We start from the raw sequence: 20,658 nt of genomic DNA, 5'->3' as shown, positions 1-20,658 counted from the left end.
CAGTTGTAGGGCATTAATATTCCTTGCAATTAGGAAATATATGAACCTGAAGGCTGGGAGGGATGCAAGGTGATAAAATCCTTCAACATAGAAGTGTGCTATTACCGCCACTATCATTTCAGTGATGGATGTACCAACTTTCTGGCTTCAGTGTACATGCCTAATGATATAACAATGGTTATCTATAGCTGGTCTTTGGTATAGCATGCTATCTCTGATCAGGATAAATATATATCACATCCAGTGTAAAAAATATAAAATACATATATGCCCCTCCCCTCACTCCGCTTCTTTCTTGTTGTGTATTCACTGTAATTGCTAATGGTGTTCTTCCAGATTTATCAACACTGCTTTTTACCGTATAAGCTGTTATTTTCGTGTACAGATATTTTTGCGACTGAGGAGGTCAAAAACATTTTCGCGAGATGTTATTTTTGCGATTTTGACACCTTGGATCAAAATGCACTAATGCCTATCAGTCTGAGACATTTTAGCGTGTGGTTAAATTCAGGGTCCAACAGTGATTCGCAGAATTTGCGAAAATTAAACCTTTGCAAAAATACATGTAACAGCTTATACAGTAATTATGCCAAAAGAGGTACATGAAGAAACCAAAAATAAAAAGTGCCACCATTTCATCTCTTTGGAGCTATTAACCCGTTGAGGACGGGCTGATTTTGCTACAACACGCATTTCCCATAGACACTTGCCTGAGTATACTCGGGACTCGTCCTCAACGGGTTAACTCAGGGTTCCCACAGAAATTTGAAAACAGAATTCCATGACTTTTCCATGACTTTTCCATGACTTCCTTTCTGGCACGGTTTCCAAAATCAGACACGTTATGATGGCCTCCACCTTCCCTCACAGCCATCGGTTCCACCCACTATCATACTCATGACATAACAAGCGTACATGTATTATCATTAGTATATGTCCCGGGAGTTATGTAGAATTTGGGATGTCATTAAACTGGAAAAAATGGAAATCATGAACACCAATTATAATAGCAGAGTATGATCATAGAGTATGAGAGTTGCGAGACACGACAAACTGGAAAGCTGCCATAGCCAAGAGGTAAATGCAATTCCATAACTTTTCTATGACTTTTCACAAATTTTCCAAATTTCCTGACTTTTCCCTGACTTTCCATGACCACAAATTTTTCCAGGATTTGCCAGGATTTTCCATGACTGTGGGAACCCTGTAACTGGCAAACATCCACTTAATGGCATGACGGATAGCCACATTAAGAGGGAAAGGGAAGCACTGAAGTTGGATGCAGCCACACATATGCACAAGTAGAGACACATCCATCTCCTTCGGTTCAGGACGGTGACAGAAAATTGTCAAACTTCGATGAAAATTCAAGGGCGGCTGGATGCACGGTGCGAGTCTGGACGGAATTTCTGCAGCCATCTTACAGGATAGTACACTGCATTTCACTTTGCATAATCAGTTCAACAGTCAGACAATGCTCGTGGGGCGTGTGCATTGCAAACTCATCGCGCAGAGAGCTGACGTCTGCTATGTCTCTGCTATCTTGTGTATCCTGTTTATCCTGGTGATGATGTCAGCCTCCCGTTCTCTCAGCTTCAGCGCAATCTCGTCCTGGAGTAGAAGCGCACACAGAGATTTGTAATGAACACAATGATGCAACATACAAGTACACTGTACGAAGGTACACTCAAAATAAATGTAAGACGTAAAGGTTGTGCAGAGTTCACCGTTTCAAAAAACATACAAAACAAAAACCAAATCACATTATGTGTGGCATTTGTCTGTTTATCCATTAGCAATGAGGAAGGTTTGCAACTCGCCATCAGTAAAGAATAACTAGTCAGATATTAAGTATTTTTGTGTGGCATCACCAAGGCAAGATATCATATGTTATCAATCAAGTGAACACGTCAATAGAGGCTACATGATAGACACTTTAAAGGGATGGTACAGTATTGGTGGAGATGAGAATTGGGCTTTTAACTTTTTGTGAGATACCAAGAAAACACTTATGATATAGTACAGAGCATACCATTTTAAGAGGCATTCAAAGTTAATTTGATGAAAATCGGGTTTGTAATGACTGAAACATCCAAGAAAAAAGTAAAACAAAGCGATCGTAATAAAGTGTGGGTCCCACACTTTATTAGAATCGCTCTTTTTTGGCTATGTCAGCCATTTCAAACCCAATTTTCATTAAAATAAACTTTGAATGCCTCTTAAAATGGTATGCTCTTTCATATTTTGTAAGAGGTTTCTCATTATCTCACCAAAAAATGTTAGAAACCTGAAATTAGGTCTCAACCAAAACAATACAATCCCTTTAATCAAAGAAGACGAGATCACTTTAACTGCATTTGTATAAAAATATGAAGAGTTTAAATGCAAAAATACATAGATGCTGATTTTAATTTTTTCAAGGTCATCATCAAATAAGGAGAAATGAAATTGTTTCAATGATACTGCACTCATCATATATGTACCATGAAACATTTTTGAAGACATTAAAAATCATCACATATATTTTAATGATTTTCTTTCTTTTCAGCAGCTTCAATCTTGAATATCTCAAGTTGATAAAAGTGGATATATAAGCTCCTGCATTTAAATTCTCCCTTTCAAGAGTTATGAAGAGACTTGCTCCCAGCCACTGACCTGCAGTCCAACAAACATTTCCTTGGCTACTTTGTCGAAGACGTCCTGGACCTCTGCCACTGTCACACCTGCCAGGATATCCTTGGCAACGTCCGCATCATTCTCTGTGAGTGGAGAGACGAGGAATCAAGGGTTGTATGTGTCATGCTACGATGTCTTCCAAACAGAATGGTAAGGCAACGCTGCACACTGGCACTGGTCCAACGGTCCAGGACCAGTATAATATCACTGTCGGACCAGTAACTTTTTCAGGAATGGACCAACATAAAAGAATGGAAAACTGGATACCTACTGGTCAGACAGACAGGCCGGACCTACGGTAGAAACTAGATATATCGCTACGGCGACTGATATGCCTCCGCCATAATGCATGGTTCTCCTAATAGGTCTATAGTACAATGTCTTGACAATGTGTGATGACAGTTTCAAACAATTGGCAAAATATTAAAATGACAGGTTTGACACAAATGTGCTGAATGTTCACTTTCCTAGAACTAGGTTCAATTGGATGAATGATTAAAATGTCAGAGTGCAGATATTTGGGGAACTGATGATTTTTACTTGACTTTTGACCCTTTTATAAGTTTATGCATTGAGTAATTTTTCAAGGTATTGAGAAAAAGTATAATTTCAGTATCAAATGGGAAAATAGCATTATCTAAACCTGGCCTTTGACCTTTGACCTCACAGTTCCAAAGAGAATCACTGTTAGGTTGAACATGCATAAATATGTAAGTTTCATGATGATACCTTGAGTTACTTTTGAGATATGGAGGAAAAAGTGCAATTCAGCACTTTCACTTGACCTTTGACCTTTTGACCTTTGACCTTTTGGCAAGAAACTTCCCACAGAATATATATTGGGTAATACATGTATACATCAAGTTAAAAAAACAAAACCTTCATTCATTGCATAAATATAAGGAAAGTAGTGATATTTTGAGGAGTTGACCTTGACCTTTGACCCCCTGACCTTTGACCCATGACCCCCAACTTCCCTAGATAATCACTGCCCATCGGTACAAGCATATATACTAAGTTCCATGAAGATACCTTGAACCATTTGCGAGATATGGAGAAAAACATGAAATTTCAATTTTTTTTCACAAAATAACCTGTGACCTTTGACCTTTGACCCTGGGACCATAAAATCCACACAAAGTATTATCCCCCAAGGATATACCCTCATACCAAGTTTGATATAAAACCACCACACGGTTCTTGAGATATCGACAAAAACAAAACGGGACGGACGGACGGACGTACGGACGTACAGACGGACGTACGGACGGACGGACGGACGACCCGAAAACATAATGCCTCCGGCCACTTCGTTGCAGAGGCATAAAAATGGGTTAGTGTGCAGCCCTCGGTAAGGAGAAATTGCAATATGGAAGGAAATGTGGATTTGCAGGAGTTACTTTCATGCATCCATGCTGTGGGCTGCTCTGAAGCTCTCCTATTAAAGTCCTTTTGGCACAACAAAACACAACAGACACAGGAACATGGTTGTAGTGTGCAGTACATATTGACTGCAGACATATAACATTCTGCAAATTTCCAGTGTTTACAAGTTGTTGTTTTAAATGTTTTATACCTTAACAGTGGTAATTTATCAATACACTGTACTCGCATGGAGTGAGAAATACAGATCCAATAAATGGAAACTTGACAGACAAGAAGATTCTAATCAGGGCTCGATATTACTGGTGGTCCATTGGCCCGGGGCCACTTAAGATTGATGTTGGGCCACCAAATAAAAAAACAAAAAGTTATCTTTTGGTGGCCCCATTGGGCAACTAACATTCAAAATGGATTCTTATGTTTCCTTTTATTGTGGACCAACAAAATTTCAAATTTTAACATTTTAGTGGCCCAAATGGGCCACCAGAAAAAAAAAAGTTGGTGTTAAGCCCTGCTTTAATCAAACATTGTGATCCTCTAGGGTTAAGTTGCTAAGACGGAGAAGAGAGCAAACCTTGGGCATTGTCCCCACTGCCATCTCCTGTCTGTGGTTCCGTCTCCTCCAGCTTGTCACCGGCTGTTTCCTTCTCCTCCTCCGTGGGCACCGGTGGGGCCAGGTGCTTGATGAAGACCGCTTCTTCCAAGCCCTCGTCCAGCGGGGGTGGATAGGGCGTGCTGGCCGGCGGGAGCACCTCCACACACAGCTGTGGGAGAGAGGGAGACAGAAAGATAAATACAAAGATTTCGAATGATGGAGACAGACACACAAGGGCAAAGATATGCACAGAGACACAGAGACAGACATATGTAAAGATGGCAAAACTCTTTCTGCACACATACAGTGCAAACACTAAATAAGAGTTGGATTAATACCTGCAATTTCATAGCACATATATCTTCTATATTGCTCTACTGTACTCTATCAAAATCTGGCTAGTAGCTGCCCAAGAAATATAAACAATATTTCCTTCATCCATCAACATACGTGTACATCAATCGGTATGCATAAAATAGTCTCAATACAGTTAAATGGGGCCGATAGTATGTAGCTGCACAAATCTGCAGTGAAATATACAGCGCATCAGTGACATTTAGACAGATAAGAAAGTACATTGACTTACATCTGTGCACATAATCTGCTCTTCCCTCTCCACATGATGGAGGAAGTAATAGAGGGAGTAGTGCTGGAAGAGCCTGGGAGATGAGAAAAAGAGAAACGATGATGTCATGATTACTAGCTTGTTACAGAGATGTGAGGATGCATACTGTGTTTCATCAGACAAGCCACGTAATGGATAGATTCTTTTCTGTGTTTACAGTGCACAACCTTCTATGTGTACAAAAGCATAACATTTCAATGGTTTGACAATATTTTGCTCTGGCATGTGATACATGCTCAGCTATGGTATATGCGATTTCATTTTTCTTTTTGATTTGCCATAACCTAAAGTGAGCTATCACAGAAAACTTTCATGAGGCTTTTTTGTTTTAATTACAGTGCTACAAATGAATTGGTAAATTATGTGGGAGGGGGGGGGGGGGGGGAGTAAAAAGCAGCTTGGCAAAGTCGGGTTTTGAGTATGCAATGCCTTCTACTAAAATACTTCTACTAAAATAACCTCCATTCTTTTTCCTATTTTTTTTTCAATCAATGTGCATATACGAATCATATCTTTTGTTTAATGCTGTTTTGTTGTTTTCATTGCAAGAGTACGAGTCCTTATACCTCAACCTTTAACTGACCTGTAATAATTTGCCTAATGTGCAGGATAAACCTGCCAATAGGATCAATGCACTTTGCATCCAAGGCCCCATTTCATAACAGATGTTATGATAGCAACTCTTGCTGGAATGGCAAATTGTCATGGTAAGAATCCAGCTTCCTGATTGGCTGTTGCTATGGGAAGTTGCCATTCTGGCAAGAGTTGCTATCATATCAACTTTTTAATGAAATGGGGCTCAGGTCGGCACATAGTTAACCATGTGAATCAAAATGGTCCAGTGAACATGCACCATGGAAATGTGCAAAACAAAATGATGTCCCCCCCCCCCAAAAAAAAAAAAAAAAAGAAAAGAAGAAAAAAGAAGAAGAAGAAAGAAAGCAAACAAGTATGCAGTCCTGCCCTCTGCTCATTGTCATGTCAAACAGTGATTTAGTTCAGCCTTACGTGCTCTCCAGGTAGTCCCCAATGAGCTTGGCCTGTTTAACATTCAGGAAGTCCAGTCCCCCATTGGTCTCGCTGGTCTCTGTGCCAATCCCAACCAGCATGTTCCGGAATGCTTCCAAGTTCTGTGATGCTGATAGGTTGTCTGTGCAAAAAGGCAAAGGGTATAATTATAAAGTGCAAATGATACATGGTCTGCATGCAGCCACCAATAGGATCTCCACATTCACTTCAGATATACTCAGCAATCACTTGCATTTCTTGCATGCCTGCGATAAAATTGTTCTCATCTTTGCTAGATTATGTAAGATAAGAACAAACTTGATTTCTTGCATTTTGGTGTTAAACTCAGTGCGAGTGCACTAACATGTTCTTGGTAAGTTGAAAGGACAGTATAAGTTTACAGTGTAGCTGATATTCTTAAGTTGAGAGTAATTTGAGGCTGCCTGAATGAGCAATTAACAACTACACACCACACATGAATCTCACACAATGGTTTCAATTCTGATGCTCAATTCCAGGACAGTAGCAAAACTGCAAAGCAAATGAAAATTATACAGTAGAACTGTTGTAAAACTGCATTCATACTGCTGTTCTATGCAACCATTATGAGGTTGAATGAATGAATGGCGACACATACTACAATTCTGATCTTTGACATTGGACATCAGTGTGTGAACCACGGTGAAGAAGCCTGATGTTTGTTGTGCATCAAAACCCTCTTCCTTGGCCCACCAGAAGGCTGACACGTAGTAGTCGAGGAGGGTGGCTTCTTTGAGGTCAATGGCATAGTTGGTCAGCTGAAGGATTTGGGCAATTTTTCTAGTATTGTAAAAACAAAGCAAAATTTATAGATGAGATGTACAATGAATATCATGAATCACATTTGGCTCAGAAGTAATCTTCCTAGAATAGCTTTCTATCTGTTACAAGAAAATCATAAATGAGGTCAAGTACATTGTACAAGGACTTTGTTGGTTTAGTCTATAAAATAAAATACTATGTGTTTGAGACACTGCTGAGCAAATGATACCGTACATGCATGCGATTGCAAAAAATGACATTTCAAATATTCAAGTGCTCAATGAGATACTAGAAGTATATCAAAACTTTATCATGGCTGTCTCTGTATTAAAATTAATTTCATATACAAATTTACACTGTACCAAATCATTAGAAATGCTACTGCAGTAAATAGAATTCATTGTGATGAGAGAGTTACATTCAAATAAGAATTGATTTTACATTTGGATGTTTTTCTAATCCCACACATAATCTTTCTCCTTTGAATACACATTAGTAATGAATGACATTTTCCAGTGCCCCAATGAGTGGTTTAATCATACACACAAAAGTTGCTACAAAGGGAACATAGCAATACCATGCCTAGTCTGAATCTACAATATTAGTACAGCTTTGGCATCATATATGTACAAGGCTAAAATAAAAAATAAATAAAAAAATAAATAAAAACAAAATAAAAACAAACAACAACAAAGAACAGAAAAAAAGAATGAAGTAATACAGGCAGCACTGAAGATTTTGGTAATTGTCAATGCTTTTAAAATCAGCAGAATTTACCATGTACATTGAAAAAAGTCCCTTATGCATATTCACAATGCATGGACAGCGGGCTAAGAGCTGGTCTACACAATAGAACGTTATAAGAATGTACTTACTTCTCAACTTCTTCAACGTTTGGCAAGCCCATAAGATCCTGAACCTGTGTATTTGTCAGAACTTTCCATGCCAACGAGTCGTCCTTTTCCAAGGCTTTGGCCTCATCATCCTACACAGGGAAGGGAAAGTACAGTGGTTACTACTTTGTACTGATGAACACAAAAACAAAAAACCCACTGTTAGAGGGTATTTTCTATCAAGAACAGATATTCGAAAGATGATTTAAAAAAAAATCCTCCGATTCATATTACTCATGATACAATGTATCTATACAATGTATCTACAAGGGTATGTATGAAACAAAGTAGAAGTCTGCATACAATTTATGCATGTGTATGTACGTTGTATACCAATGTGCTACTTTATGTGTTTAAAAAAAATAATTAAAATCTAAAATTGATTAACACTATACATTGTTTAAATTTTTCATCCCAGGAGTTACAAGGTTCAAGGCTCAAGGCATGATTACAGTGCGGGAAAGACTTTCTTGTTCTCCCCCTCCCCCCACTACTATTGTTTTTCCAAACCACTCTGCACTACCCTTCCCTTGCTAGCTTACAAACAGATGCATTCACTCACAGTCTCACACACATTGGCAAATCACCCTGAAGTGGCGCGGTATGGGGGTGGGGTACATTAGGAAGTCTTGCCACAGTCAGTGCTAAATGTCATTTAATTTACCATCACCATTCTAGCTGTACGTCTTGGGCAGATTAGCCCACCAGACGCTGTTGCATGGTGTCTGACTAACTATACACAGCCCAGTTGCTGTAAAAACAGACGCTGTGCTCCACATGGCGTCTGGTCGGGCTAGGAGTCTGACATGCTCGCCATAGTCATAGACCCGGTCTACACTTTTAGAGTTTTATAGTAAGACCCTCAACACAGCTACAATTTACAAAACTGTTGAAAATCTATGTTCTACCACAAATTTCAAGTCATTTTAACAGTTAACGTTACATGTCTATATGTTGAACAGGTTTTGAATCAATAATGATAGCAAGTTTGCGTGCACAGTGTCACGACTCACAGTTGAGTCTATGTAGGCACCGTAACGGTTACATTTGCGTTGCATTGCAAAAAAGCGCGGAGACTCCTTATAAGGGGTGCCCCGGGGGTTACTTATAAGGGGGACGGGGTTACTTATAAGGGGGACGGGTTACTTATAAGGAGGGGCCCCCCTTGTGAGTGGGTTTCCAGAACTGATTTTATATATAAATTTAGATTCCACGCACATATTTTCTAAATTCTGTCTAGATCCTAACGTTAGACTAGCCAACCACGGCAAGGGAGTGACACTACTCCACTAGATCTAACGACACGTTAGGATAATTTGGGAAGCTCGGCCTCGGAAGGACGCGGTACAACAGAGTACGCACTCAGCATTGTACTTGAGGCTTTAAGTTTGAATCGTCCGACACCTACCACAAAAGCGGGTCTACGTGATGAAGAAGTAGGTCTTATCTAAGTTTTCCGGTCTCTTTTTCAGTTCTCCCCGTTATTTGTTTGGTTGTCTACATAAAACGCTCGCCGGACAATAACAAAACATACGTCAAATAAAAGGTACGGGACTACGCACGCAACTCGCCGCGCTGGCCGCTTGTCAAAAGCAATGAGCCATTGTTTGATATCAAAAATAAGATAACTTTTGTATTTCTCACAGTAATTGTTTTCCAGTCGACATCTTTGTATGCTTCTGGCCCTTTACCAGTCGGCTGAATGGAAATTTGAGACGTTTTTCCTTTTCCTTTTTTCGACGCCATAGTTGCTAAGCACCAGCGTCACAGTGAATTACATACTTCCTAGCTAAAGATGGCGCTCTTTACAAGCTACGGCACAATGACTGAAACTGCTCTGATGACTCGACGCTCAATCTAGCTCATCCTGAGATACCTTATAGCGGGCGTGAAAATCATATAATATTCTTCTTCTTTCTGACTGATGAGTGACCTGGGGGATTTCATGAAACGTTTCGGTCTGATATTTTTCAGACAAACTGTTACAAGCTACTGAAATCCTTGCATCTGATTGGTCGACAGCAAATTTGTCCGGCAACTTTGTCGGACAAAAATGCTTCCTGAAATGCCCCCTGACTGACCCCCATCAACGAGCTGATCATTATGTCACTTTCAAAGGAGGTTGGCGTTGTGGATTGTAATAATCTGTGTTCTTTATAACTTTAATTGGCTTGTGTTGTTACTAGTAAATGAATAGATAAATACAACTTCAATCGAGAAATGAATGCTTAAAATAAAGAAATAAAATGAAAATGAAAAAAAAAATGATGCTTTTGCTGTGGACACGAAATAAAAAAGAGCTCAATTGAGCCTTTATTGTATAAATTGCATTGAATAACAGAAAGGGAAAATGAAGAGGTATGCACAAAGACTAACAGCTCGGAGATACATAATCGAGAGGAACAGTTTATTTGACATTAGTCTCACCTTCTTCCGATGCAGTTTGAGGGAAAGCTTGTCGACGTGAGCAAACGTGATGCAGAAAAGATATCGAGTTAAGCATGCAAAGAGAGTATGTTCTTCATAATTATTATAGTATAGGTGATTAAACGATGCAAAGAAAGCAAGTTCAAGTAGGAGAGCATATTAAGTTTTCGTAGACGTTTAGTAAATTCACTACGTTGCTGAGTAAGTAATTCTCCAATTCCCTATAATGCGAGATATTTCTCGATGATGTTTGTTCAGCGTTATACACTTCATCCATTGAGATAACCTTGTTCCTAAATATTCATGATGCCTATCTGAAAGTGACAGTAAACAGAGCAGTTAGTCACGACACAATTATTATTACTATGCACGAACGATATGTTATTAGTAATTAATCATTATCACTTTGAATGTTGTATGATTTTTTTTTGTATTGATTTGTATGGCATTTTGTTTTCACGAGTCTTGCAATCTGTGAAACGAGTTTGAAATTAAAAAAAGAGGAAAAAACAACTGTTATAGTGTTAGTTTCTAGAGTAGATTATTATCCTGACACTGTTACCTAAAACTATGTAAACAGCATAAAACATCAGCAGTGTCATATCACTAAACTGATTAATGGTGTATGACTCAAGTCATGAAATCATGCTACACGGTGTCTTGATTTCTGTCACAGTTCCATTATCCTCCTTAAAAACGGTCTTTTAAGACTCAATATCAAAATGTTGATAAACTTATAGTAATGTTAAATTGATTCTTACGAATTGCGATGTTAGTTGTTTGTTGAGAAACAAATAATGGATATCAATTATCAGCCTGTTTCTTCCAGAAACTTACAAGTGAATTTAGTTCTTCCGATGATGTTGAGGCGACAGAACCACGCCGATATTTTGCGTTGCTATCCTGAAAAATAAGAACCAAGAAACAAAAGAAAAACAAGAGAAGAGAAGAGAAGAGAAGAAGAGAAGTAATGTAAAGGAACTATGTTCAAAAGAGAATCTTTTCGCAGGGAAGAGTTGACAAGCGCTCTTCAAATATTGATTACAGGCATCGAAAAACATGTCAAGTAGTTGTAAATCGATTGAGCAAACGCACGCATCCTTCGAGTGCTTGTAACTGTCACACAGCCCTAACTCCGACAGACGTGTGACATATCATAGTGCTTACTTATCGTGCTACAATGTATATTCTGTCACATTAAATCCGATAAATGGCCTATTTGCTCAAGAAACAATCCCTGGCACATTTCGTGTACACTGTGTCAGGACGTCAGCATAATTCATAACTCATGTTCCGAGGTACTACACTTTTTGACTTTCGTTGTCAATATCGTACATTTTACTAGATCACTATCTGTATGTATTTACACCTTTTGCCAACCGAAATTGTACTGTCAAACACCTTCCTTCTGCTAATGTATATCTTTAACTTGATAAAACTCTCCGATTAAAAAAGAAAAAGAAAAGAAGGAACAATTTACATTTGAATTTTCGTCTTCTCTAAAGCATTTTGTGAGTTGTGAGATAATTAGGTTTGAGCTTCACTTTTCTCTTTGTGTTTTTCAGAAGTGCTATAATTTGTCTCAGGTAAAGTTCATAGGTCCGATCAGAGGATTAAGTCACCAATTTTCGCTTTGTGATTAATCACGTATATCTCCGTAGATATCAATACTTTTTGTGAACTTGTATAGAACTGGAAATGACTTTTACAAGTGTGAATGAATGACAGGCAGTCAAATGGTGATGACGCAATTAGGCAGCTTTATGCCGAGGTCATGCTTATCGAAAGAATTGGTGTCAATAACTAAACGGATAAATACCAAAAACACAGGTACTATGAATAATAAATGATGCTATATAATAGCATCTTCCAAGTACATCTTTTCAGAAGTGAAGGGGGGGGGGGGGGGGAATCACTCAACATTTCCTATACCATCCTCTCTTTCCCTTTGCACATAACCACATTCTAAAAGCAGCTGCAAAATACGGTTACATGAAATATATTTACATACATACATATACATGCATACATACATATAATAACATTGGTGAATGTCTTCACTGTGTTGAACAAATATATGCACATAATATTAGATATAAAGTATACAATAAATACAGAGAGGGGGAGAAGGAGGGGGTATGGGGGGAGGGGAGGGGAGGTGAGAGAGAGAGAGTTGGTTCAGAAAAATACATTAATATACTGATTCTGTGCATCTGGACATTGCGGAGGTCTTTTTCTTGGTTCCATTGCTCCCATGAAATATCTACACGCTAAGCCGAACATGAATTCTATCCAAAAACATAACCCTAACCCTAATCCTAATCCTAATCCTAATTTGTTGTGGTGCACCAGAACAGACTGCTCAACACATCTTGAGTGAGTGCCCTGATCTCCGCTCTCCTGACAACATGGACCTAACGCACCCTACTCCAGAGACTGTAACTTGGCTACAACATGATTTAGGGACATTATTTAGCTGCTGCTGCCTCATAAGCAAGAAGAAGAAGAAGAAGAAGAAGATCCTAATCCCCACATCAAACTAAAGTTAACACCCTATCAACACCCTAAACCTAAGTCCTGGGAACAATAAGACCGGAGCAATATTGTCGGGGGAGAAAAATGTCGTGTCACCCTTTTTCTTACCTGTTTCCCTGTGTTCCCGAGGCTTGCCATAGACATCCGTCGATTAACACTCCGCCGCCGATCGCCCATGATGGTTCCTTGAGCTTTGGGATGGATGAAGATTTGATCAATAATTTGCTTGAAAGAAATGTATTGTTTCTTAGTCAAGCTTGCTCTTTTTTTTTCGTATTCTACAGTGTTGCTATTATGTACGCTGTTTTACATGGCCTTGTGCTTCATTATATCTTGACAATGAGACATATACCATGTGATCGAGACTCACATGGTTTGGATTTAAATCTGCGAAGAGTTGTGGTGGATTTTATGTAATATAAGTATCAAAAGGACATTAAAAGCAAATTTGAATTAACTTTTGAATCAACTGTTTTCCTTTCGCTATATTCAATAGCTATGTAGATAATTCCTCATTATGTATAACAACAATTATTACATAATGAATGACTATTAATGTATATATTATACTATACTCGGAAGGCTGGTGAATATTTTCGAGATGAAAGTCAAACATGAAGGAAATAATATGTACAAAACGCTTGAAGCATGGAAGAAACTGGAAGAAAGAGAGGAGAGAGAAAAAACAACAACAGCGTAATGTGATCTAACATGGCTAAGAAACACAAACACTTAACCCAATCTTACTGGTAAAAGCTATATACGTGTTTTTTTTTTCTTTAGCGCTCAATTCATTTCCCTCAAAACTGGGGGAAAAAGCAACGAAGTCGACTTGCACATTGTAAGCAAGTACAAATTTGCCAAGATAACCAGAAAGGTATAGTAGGTATCAAAACCTCATCCGAATGTCAGGAGAAAAAACAAATCAAGTTTCGTTTGGGATGTATACACAACTGCGATTACAATTTTGTAAGAGAAACCGGAAAAGGTGACTCTGCCACTTTTCAAGTCCACCACTGAAAGCCCGGGAGAATTTTGTCCATCAGGCAGCGAGATTTTTCGGCACTCCTTTTGTTGATTACATCTCCTACTGTTCACTGGAACAGAGATCTTGTGCACTTTTGTGGTATTCTCACACTTTTATGGTTCTTCGCATCTTGGAACAATGTCTGTTTCTCCTCTGCCGACACCAAACACCAAAGCGGTCTTCATTGCAACGCGGAACCATGTTCTCATGTAACGCCTTGTTTATATGTTTTCATGAATAGATTAAAAGCTTTTACACTGCCGATGTTTTGGTGCATCACTGCAAGGCAAGCTACACAGTAAATAAAAGCCTATCTCTAGTTTGAAAAAAACATTAACGATCTAAGGACGCAACATAAGACTGACAGGGTGCTGTTCGTTATTCCGAAGGTTCGCTATTCCGAAGGTTCGTTGTTCCGAAGGTTCGTTAATCCGAAACACACAAATTCCCTATACCTAGTGGTTCGTTAATCCGAAAATGAAAAAGGGTTCGTTAATCCGAACATTTGTGGCGTTATTCCGAAGGTTCGTTATTCCGAAGATTTGTTGATCCGAAAATGAAATTCGGAATAACGAACCTTCGGAATAACGAACCTTCGGAATAACGAGCTGTAACCGACTGACATGACTGTTATTCTCGAAAAGAGACCGGCACAGCGCACGTTTATCCTCTCACCGAGGAAGCGTTAAAGGCCCCGGCGAACTCCATTATAGCCAGTCAGTAAACAGTTAAACTTCAGTTACGATAGCTATCAACCTTCTCTGTGCCAATGAGTGCCAATGAGTCAAAATGTGCACAGAGTTCACACACGTACCTGTGGACAGAAAATTGATGTGGCATGCATAGGCTTAATGACCACACCATTATCTTACACCTAATACACGTACAATAGGCATAATTATTATGCGAGAAGTTGCATTAGTTGGCGTCATTTTTTTTCTTCACAGATACACTGATTATTACGGGATGATGCGCACATCATATAACGTGCATTTATAGTTGAAAACAGCACTGTTAAACAATGCCGAGAAGGTTCATGCCTCCACTCAAAGTATTCACCAATTTGTAACCTTTTTTTTTGTATATGTTTTATGACGAAAATAAAATAACATTATCCATACACAAATCATAAATTGACACAATAGCACCAACACCTTTGAAATCGCAGAAAAGACTGTTGAGCTGATATCGACCTCACGCAGTTTTTGAGTTGACTTTGAAGTCACTTTTTGAGATCAGATTTATGCAATGCATCTAGCATGCGATAGCAAGGAAATTGAGGTTGACGAATGCCTGCCATCGATGCATATGATATCATCGGGTTGGTGTCATTGCCTGTATGCAGTTTTTCCTGTTCCAGTGAATCTATAAAATCAAGTGATAGTAGAGAAGCCTTTATTAGGATAAAGAAGTGGAATGGCGTGTATCGCCTGGAGCAGGTATTTCTCTCGCTTTTTTCAAAATAAGGGATGTTTCAGGATTTGGAAACATACCTCATGGAATATTTCTTAGAACAGGCAGCTCAACATAGTATGCTCGCAATACGTAGCATCAGCAAACATGATGCACTTCGACCTGTTTCTCAAAGCAGCACGTTTGCTTTTTTGAACCCACAATCTTTGAGACCATTATCTTAAACACTAGATAAACATGTAACGCTGAAAGATTCCTAGTCAAATAGAGCCATTAGACACTATACATTATACGTGCACCTATACTCTGCGTATACGTTCATGTATATGTAGACATTACATTTCGAGACAAGGTAATACATAGATAGGTAAACAGACGGACAGATATCATGGCACGACAAGACCGTAGTATGCTTACTGGTGTAGGCAGAAAGAAACCAAAAATGTTCTGATCAGCCGCTGATAGCAAAGCAGGATACCACTTGATGACGTCACCCTTTGGGTCGACAGCGCGGCGTTCTGTAGCCGATAAGGAATTTCGCGTCCCGCTATAAGAATATTGGGACAGTCTCTCCAATTCCTGAAAAAAAAACAGAAGATCAATTCCTCCAGTTAAACCGCTAAATGATGGTCAATACGCTGCGAGTTTAAAGCGACAAAACTGCATGCGGAAAGATTTTACTGATGACCTTATAGTGAATCATTAACCAACGTGGAAAAGACGCGTTACTACGCACGCTATCACTAACAATGGGGATAGAAAGGACAAAACTTCAATTTTTGTTTCTGCGGATGTTATCGAGCTGCCGTATTTTCTCAGTTTACTCAACAAATCTCTGCAGAGATTATCTGGCTTTGTTACGCCATGTATTTTGTAGGTCGACTTGCCAGGGACCATTACAAGACGCGGGGATTAAAGCTGAGCTCGCGATCATGGACACCGTCCTTCTTCTTTCTGTTTTTTGAGCCCTCTAAAGGTTGCACTGAAAGCCTATACTCATGTACTACCATGAGCCTGCTTGTATGTTCCATTTCTATTGTCCTGAAGTTGGAAGTGTCTGAAAGGAAATCATAGCTGGTTAGTCTAAAAACAAATATAATGCTGCTCCTGGTTTCACATCAGATGTCTTGGAGAATTCCCTACATTCGTTACAACACAAAGTACGCCTCAAGAATATAGGCATCTGTTGAAATGAAATAACACACACCAGTTTTAAAGATTTTACATGTTTATGGACAGTTGTTCTTTTTTTAATCATAAAAGTGCGTAAACAACAATGACGAATGTACTATCAATTGATTTTAAAAAAGTATCAACAAACACGCTGAATGCTATCACACGTACATTGCCCCGTGTGGAAAGCAATCACTGTTTTGCCATTGCAACATTTATATTTCGGCAATATAGGCAAAATGTAGAAATGAATCGGTGTCAAATCTTTACTATTGGGTTGTGGTGAGCTCTATAGATACACACATACTCTCCAGTATAGGCCTATCTATATACCTGGTATACTTCACTAAATCTTTTACTTAATTTTGTTTTTGAAATATCATGGGGGGGGGGGGGACAGTCACAAAAGTTAATTCAGCATGCGGTGCTGTGCAATTCACATCTTGATCGAGACATAATTCACGTCTGTCACTCATAGGCCTATACCGCATACGTGTTCAACACATTTGGATGTCACCGCTATACTTCATATCGACGCCCGTATAAATGCTAGAAAAAAAGAGATGGGGGCTCCATAAAACCGATACATGCATGAGAATCTTACCCTCTTATTGACGCGATGAAGGACTATTCCTCTTTAATGTCACACACAAGACGTCATAAAATACTTCTATGAAATGGATACGTCCGGATCGAGCATTAAGCAGGCAGTGCTCAAGCTGGCATCAGCCTAAAAACTCCAGGAACATCTTGTTCGCCTTTGTATGGCTTCTGAGATTATAAATGATAAAATCATAACGCAAGACATTCGCTTGCGAATAAAGAGGAACGAATGTGTGATGATATCGTATCCTATACAGCTGCTGACAGCGAAGAACGACTCGTGTAGTGTGAAAATGAAGAATCCGTAAAGACACTAATAAACCTTTGAGAAGGCCGCTTCGCTGCCTGTCTCCTTGTGTGAAACAGTATTAGCATTCATGATAATCCTTCGAGCTCAACCTGACTTCAGGTGTGCGCGCTAGTCTGTGTTTCAAAGACCTCATTAACTTTGTTTCTACAAAATTTCCAGAATATGTTTATAATGTTCATTGACATGTTTGTAGGGAGATAAGTATGCACTGACAAAAGAAGGAAAGACAGAAGAAAAAAGAGAGAGTGTTGAAACATCACCTTCTGGTTTGTTCGATGATTCACACATTCTCATTGCAAATGTTCTGATTATTATTTCCTATCAGCTTTTGATTATTTATGATAAACTTGTGCATGCAAACTTTAGTTTGCACTTTATTGTGAAATCGACTTTGTATTTCAGTATTGGAAAATGTTGCTCCTCGTGCTTTAAACATAATTAAACTCCGAATTCAGCTGTCATTTGATTTGATTTGGTTTACACATTTTCTTGGTTAAGTCATTATTTAGTCCAGTGTCACATAATTCTTTGCATAAAAATGAAACACTTTACAATGCTATATACATGCAGATGTAGCATGGGAAGGGATGATAACGACGATGATAGTAATCATAGTTAAAACAAATTATCATTATCATGATGATGATAAGTAATGGCTGATTGACGTTATAGCCACTTCAGTCAAGATTACCACTTGCATTTAAAAGGTGCTTGATTATATTTACATGATCGTGGTGTTAATATTATACACATGCAAGATTAACGATACCGTTTGAGCTGATAATAGCTTATCTTTTCAACAGATAAAGCCTGGAAAGATGAAGACTAACATTTTAAAGCACGCTGTTAGTTACATTCGATTTTCATTCAAGAAATACAATGTTATTGATTAAACCCTCCTCTGCGGTCACGTCACAATAGGGAGAAGACAAAGAGATGAAGTGTCGAACGTGTGAAACGTCGATTGTCTGCCAAAAAATAAGTGCGAGATGATTCAATTTTCCGCTTGGCTTCAAAAGCCACTCTCGGTAACTTGACAACCTGACTCGAATTATTTTTATTTGATGGTAGAACTGAACACTTTTACAATATAGGGTGAGATCAAAAGTCTCTGTTTGTTGTTATTGTTGCTGTTTTTGTTTTTATACGTCCTTGCAGGCCCGTAACCAGCAGTTTACTGTGTGTGCGTTTGTGTGTGTTTGTGTGTGTGTGTGTGTGTGTGTGTGTGTGCGCGTGTTTGTTTGTTTGTGTTTTTTTTTTTCGTCTCACCTCCCTGCTTTCATTGTGATCAATTTGATGAATGAAAGGCCAGGTGTCTTATTCATCAAGTTTAAATTTCTAGAAGTACATAGAAGTACACAAGAAGGGTTATTAATGATGTTATTTTTGATTTTAAAAAAAATTGTTTGACAATTTTGTTACTTTGTATAGCTATACACCAGCTTCTGATTCATTTGGAATGGCAATGAATACAGATTACCGTAAAAAAATTTGTGTTTGTTTATGTGTGTGTCTGTGTGTCTGTGTGTATGTGTGTGTGTGTGTGTGTGTGTGTGTGTGTGTGTGTGTGTGTGTGCCAAAGATATGGGCATGAGAAACTTAATCCTACATTTACTATGAGAAGGATTTCTACAAAAGGGGAAATTATTGTGCATGCATGACTTATGCAAACACGGAATGATTTATCGTTGTTATATTATCATTGTGATTGCAATCATGATTTTTTAAAATGATTTATTATCATTATTATTATTTTTATTATTATTGTCATTATTATTATTGTTATTATTGTGATTATTATTATCTTTACTTAATTATCATTATTATTGTTATTATCATCATTATTGTCATTATTATCATCATCATCATTCAACCTATCATCATCATCATTTACCAAAGAAGATATTATGACCAATTAAACCAATTGGACATTTTCAATGGTCCTCAGTTAAAGAGTGAAATGCTTAGCAAAACAAGTGGACTTTCGCGATAATCATTCAGTAGGCACCTACTGAAAAGTGAGAAAGATAATAAGACAAAAGCTAATTGACAACAAATGACTAAAAGTTAATGATATGAACAGCTTAGCACAGACCCACATGACAAAAAAATAGGGCCTATTTTCATTTTTAAAGATATGCCATGGAGGAAGATTTACTCATTCTTTTGTTTCTTAATTCTTAATTAAGACAAATGTTCTTTGTTTATGATGTAAAACTTGATCTATCTTGTGTTATGTTTTTTTGGAAAGGAAAAAAGAAGAAGAATGAAAATAAATGAATTGAATTGAATTGAATTGAATTGTTAAAACACACACACACACGCACACACATACACACACACACACACACACGCACACACACACACACAGACACACACACACACAAACAAACATACTCGAGGAGCCTATAGTCTCTTGGGATATTAGAGAGACCTGTATGGAGAATTTTCATTCCACTGAAAATTATTTGAAGAGACATTCCTTTAAGACCTAAGACTTTTTGTACTACACTGGGCAAGAAACTCAAAGAATTTCACTATAAGTTATCACATGACGCATTGTACACAATAGAGCATCTCCTAAAGTTTGGGGACAGTCATGGAGAATATTGTGATCCACATAATTATTTGGGAAATTGTCAAAGGGGCTTATATTCTTTATCGGGGCGGATAGAGGGTTGCTGCTTCCCTTCCAAAAGCCCGTAATAGTGTGTCAAAATCCTAACCCATTTCCATCTCAAAAGGGGGTATCTCTGAGAGTCGAAAAGATGCAGTCAAACATACTTCAGACTTTTGCTCGATCTCAACATACTTTCACATCTCAGGTTCCATTAGACACCTTGTGCACTGTTGCAAGGGTAGTCTGTGCCGCATAGCTGTGTGCCTATCTATCTATCTATCTATCTATCTACTATCTATCTATCTATCTATCTATCTATCTACTAAGTATCTGTCTATCTATCTATCTATCTATCTACAGGGCCGGCGGAGTGTTTTCAAAAGTGCGTGTGTGTGTGTGTGGGGGGGGGGGGGGCACTTCCGTGTTTCATGAGCTAACAAGCAAAAAAAAAAAAAAAAAAAAAAAAAGTCCTTAGCTCATCTCTCCCCTTCCACTTCCCGGTTTCTTCAGCTGTCAACCGAAAAAAAAAAAAAAAAAGGTCTTCAGCTCATCTTTCTCCTTCCACTTGG

General features: G+C 38.4%; 1 protein-coding gene across 1 annotated transcript; it reads right to left on the bottom strand.

The window, feature by feature from the left end:
* Window positions 1-1,527: 1,527 nt before the first annotated feature.
* On the bottom strand, window positions 1,528-9,739 carry LOC139708964 (ciliary-associated calcium-binding coiled-coil protein 1-like). The gene is made up of 8 exons (XM_071620933.1): window positions 9,626-9,739; window positions 7,964-8,073; window positions 6,928-7,106; window positions 6,288-6,429; window positions 5,241-5,313; window positions 4,634-4,823; window positions 2,656-2,759; window positions 1,528-1,611 (listed from the first exon to the last, which is right to left on the bottom strand). The coding sequence occupies exons 1-8, from the start codon at window positions 9,725-9,727 to the stop codon at window positions 1,528-1,530; spliced, it is 984 nt and encodes a 327-aa protein (XP_071477034.1). The 5' UTR covers window positions 9,728-9,739.
* Between the last annotated feature and the right edge of the window lie 10,919 nt (window positions 9,740-20,658).

Source organism: Diadema antillarum, unplaced genomic scaffold, assembly GCF_040938485.1.
Source record: "Diadema antillarum isolate AM-2024a unplaced genomic scaffold, OU_Dant_1.0 seq00001391_RagTag, whole genome shotgun sequence".
Classification (NCBI taxonomy): Eukaryota; Metazoa; Echinodermata; class Echinoidea; order Diadematoida; family Diadematidae; genus Diadema; species Diadema antillarum.
This window is presented reverse-complemented; position numbering and strand designations above follow the sequence as displayed.

Coding starts and splice junctions, on each gene's coding strand:
- LOC139708964 (XM_071620933.1), bottom strand. CDS start 9,727: ATGGCGTCGAAAAAAGGAAAAGGAAAAACGTCTCAAATTTCCATTCAG. Junction 5,314..6,287: donor GGGGACTACCTGGAGAGCAC/GTAAGGCTGAAC, acceptor CTCATCTCCCAG/GCTCTTCCAGCACTACTCCC. Junction 4,824..5,240: donor AGCAGATTATGTGCACAGAT/GTAAGTCAATGT, acceptor TCTCTCCCACAG/CTGTGTGTGGAGGTGCTCCC.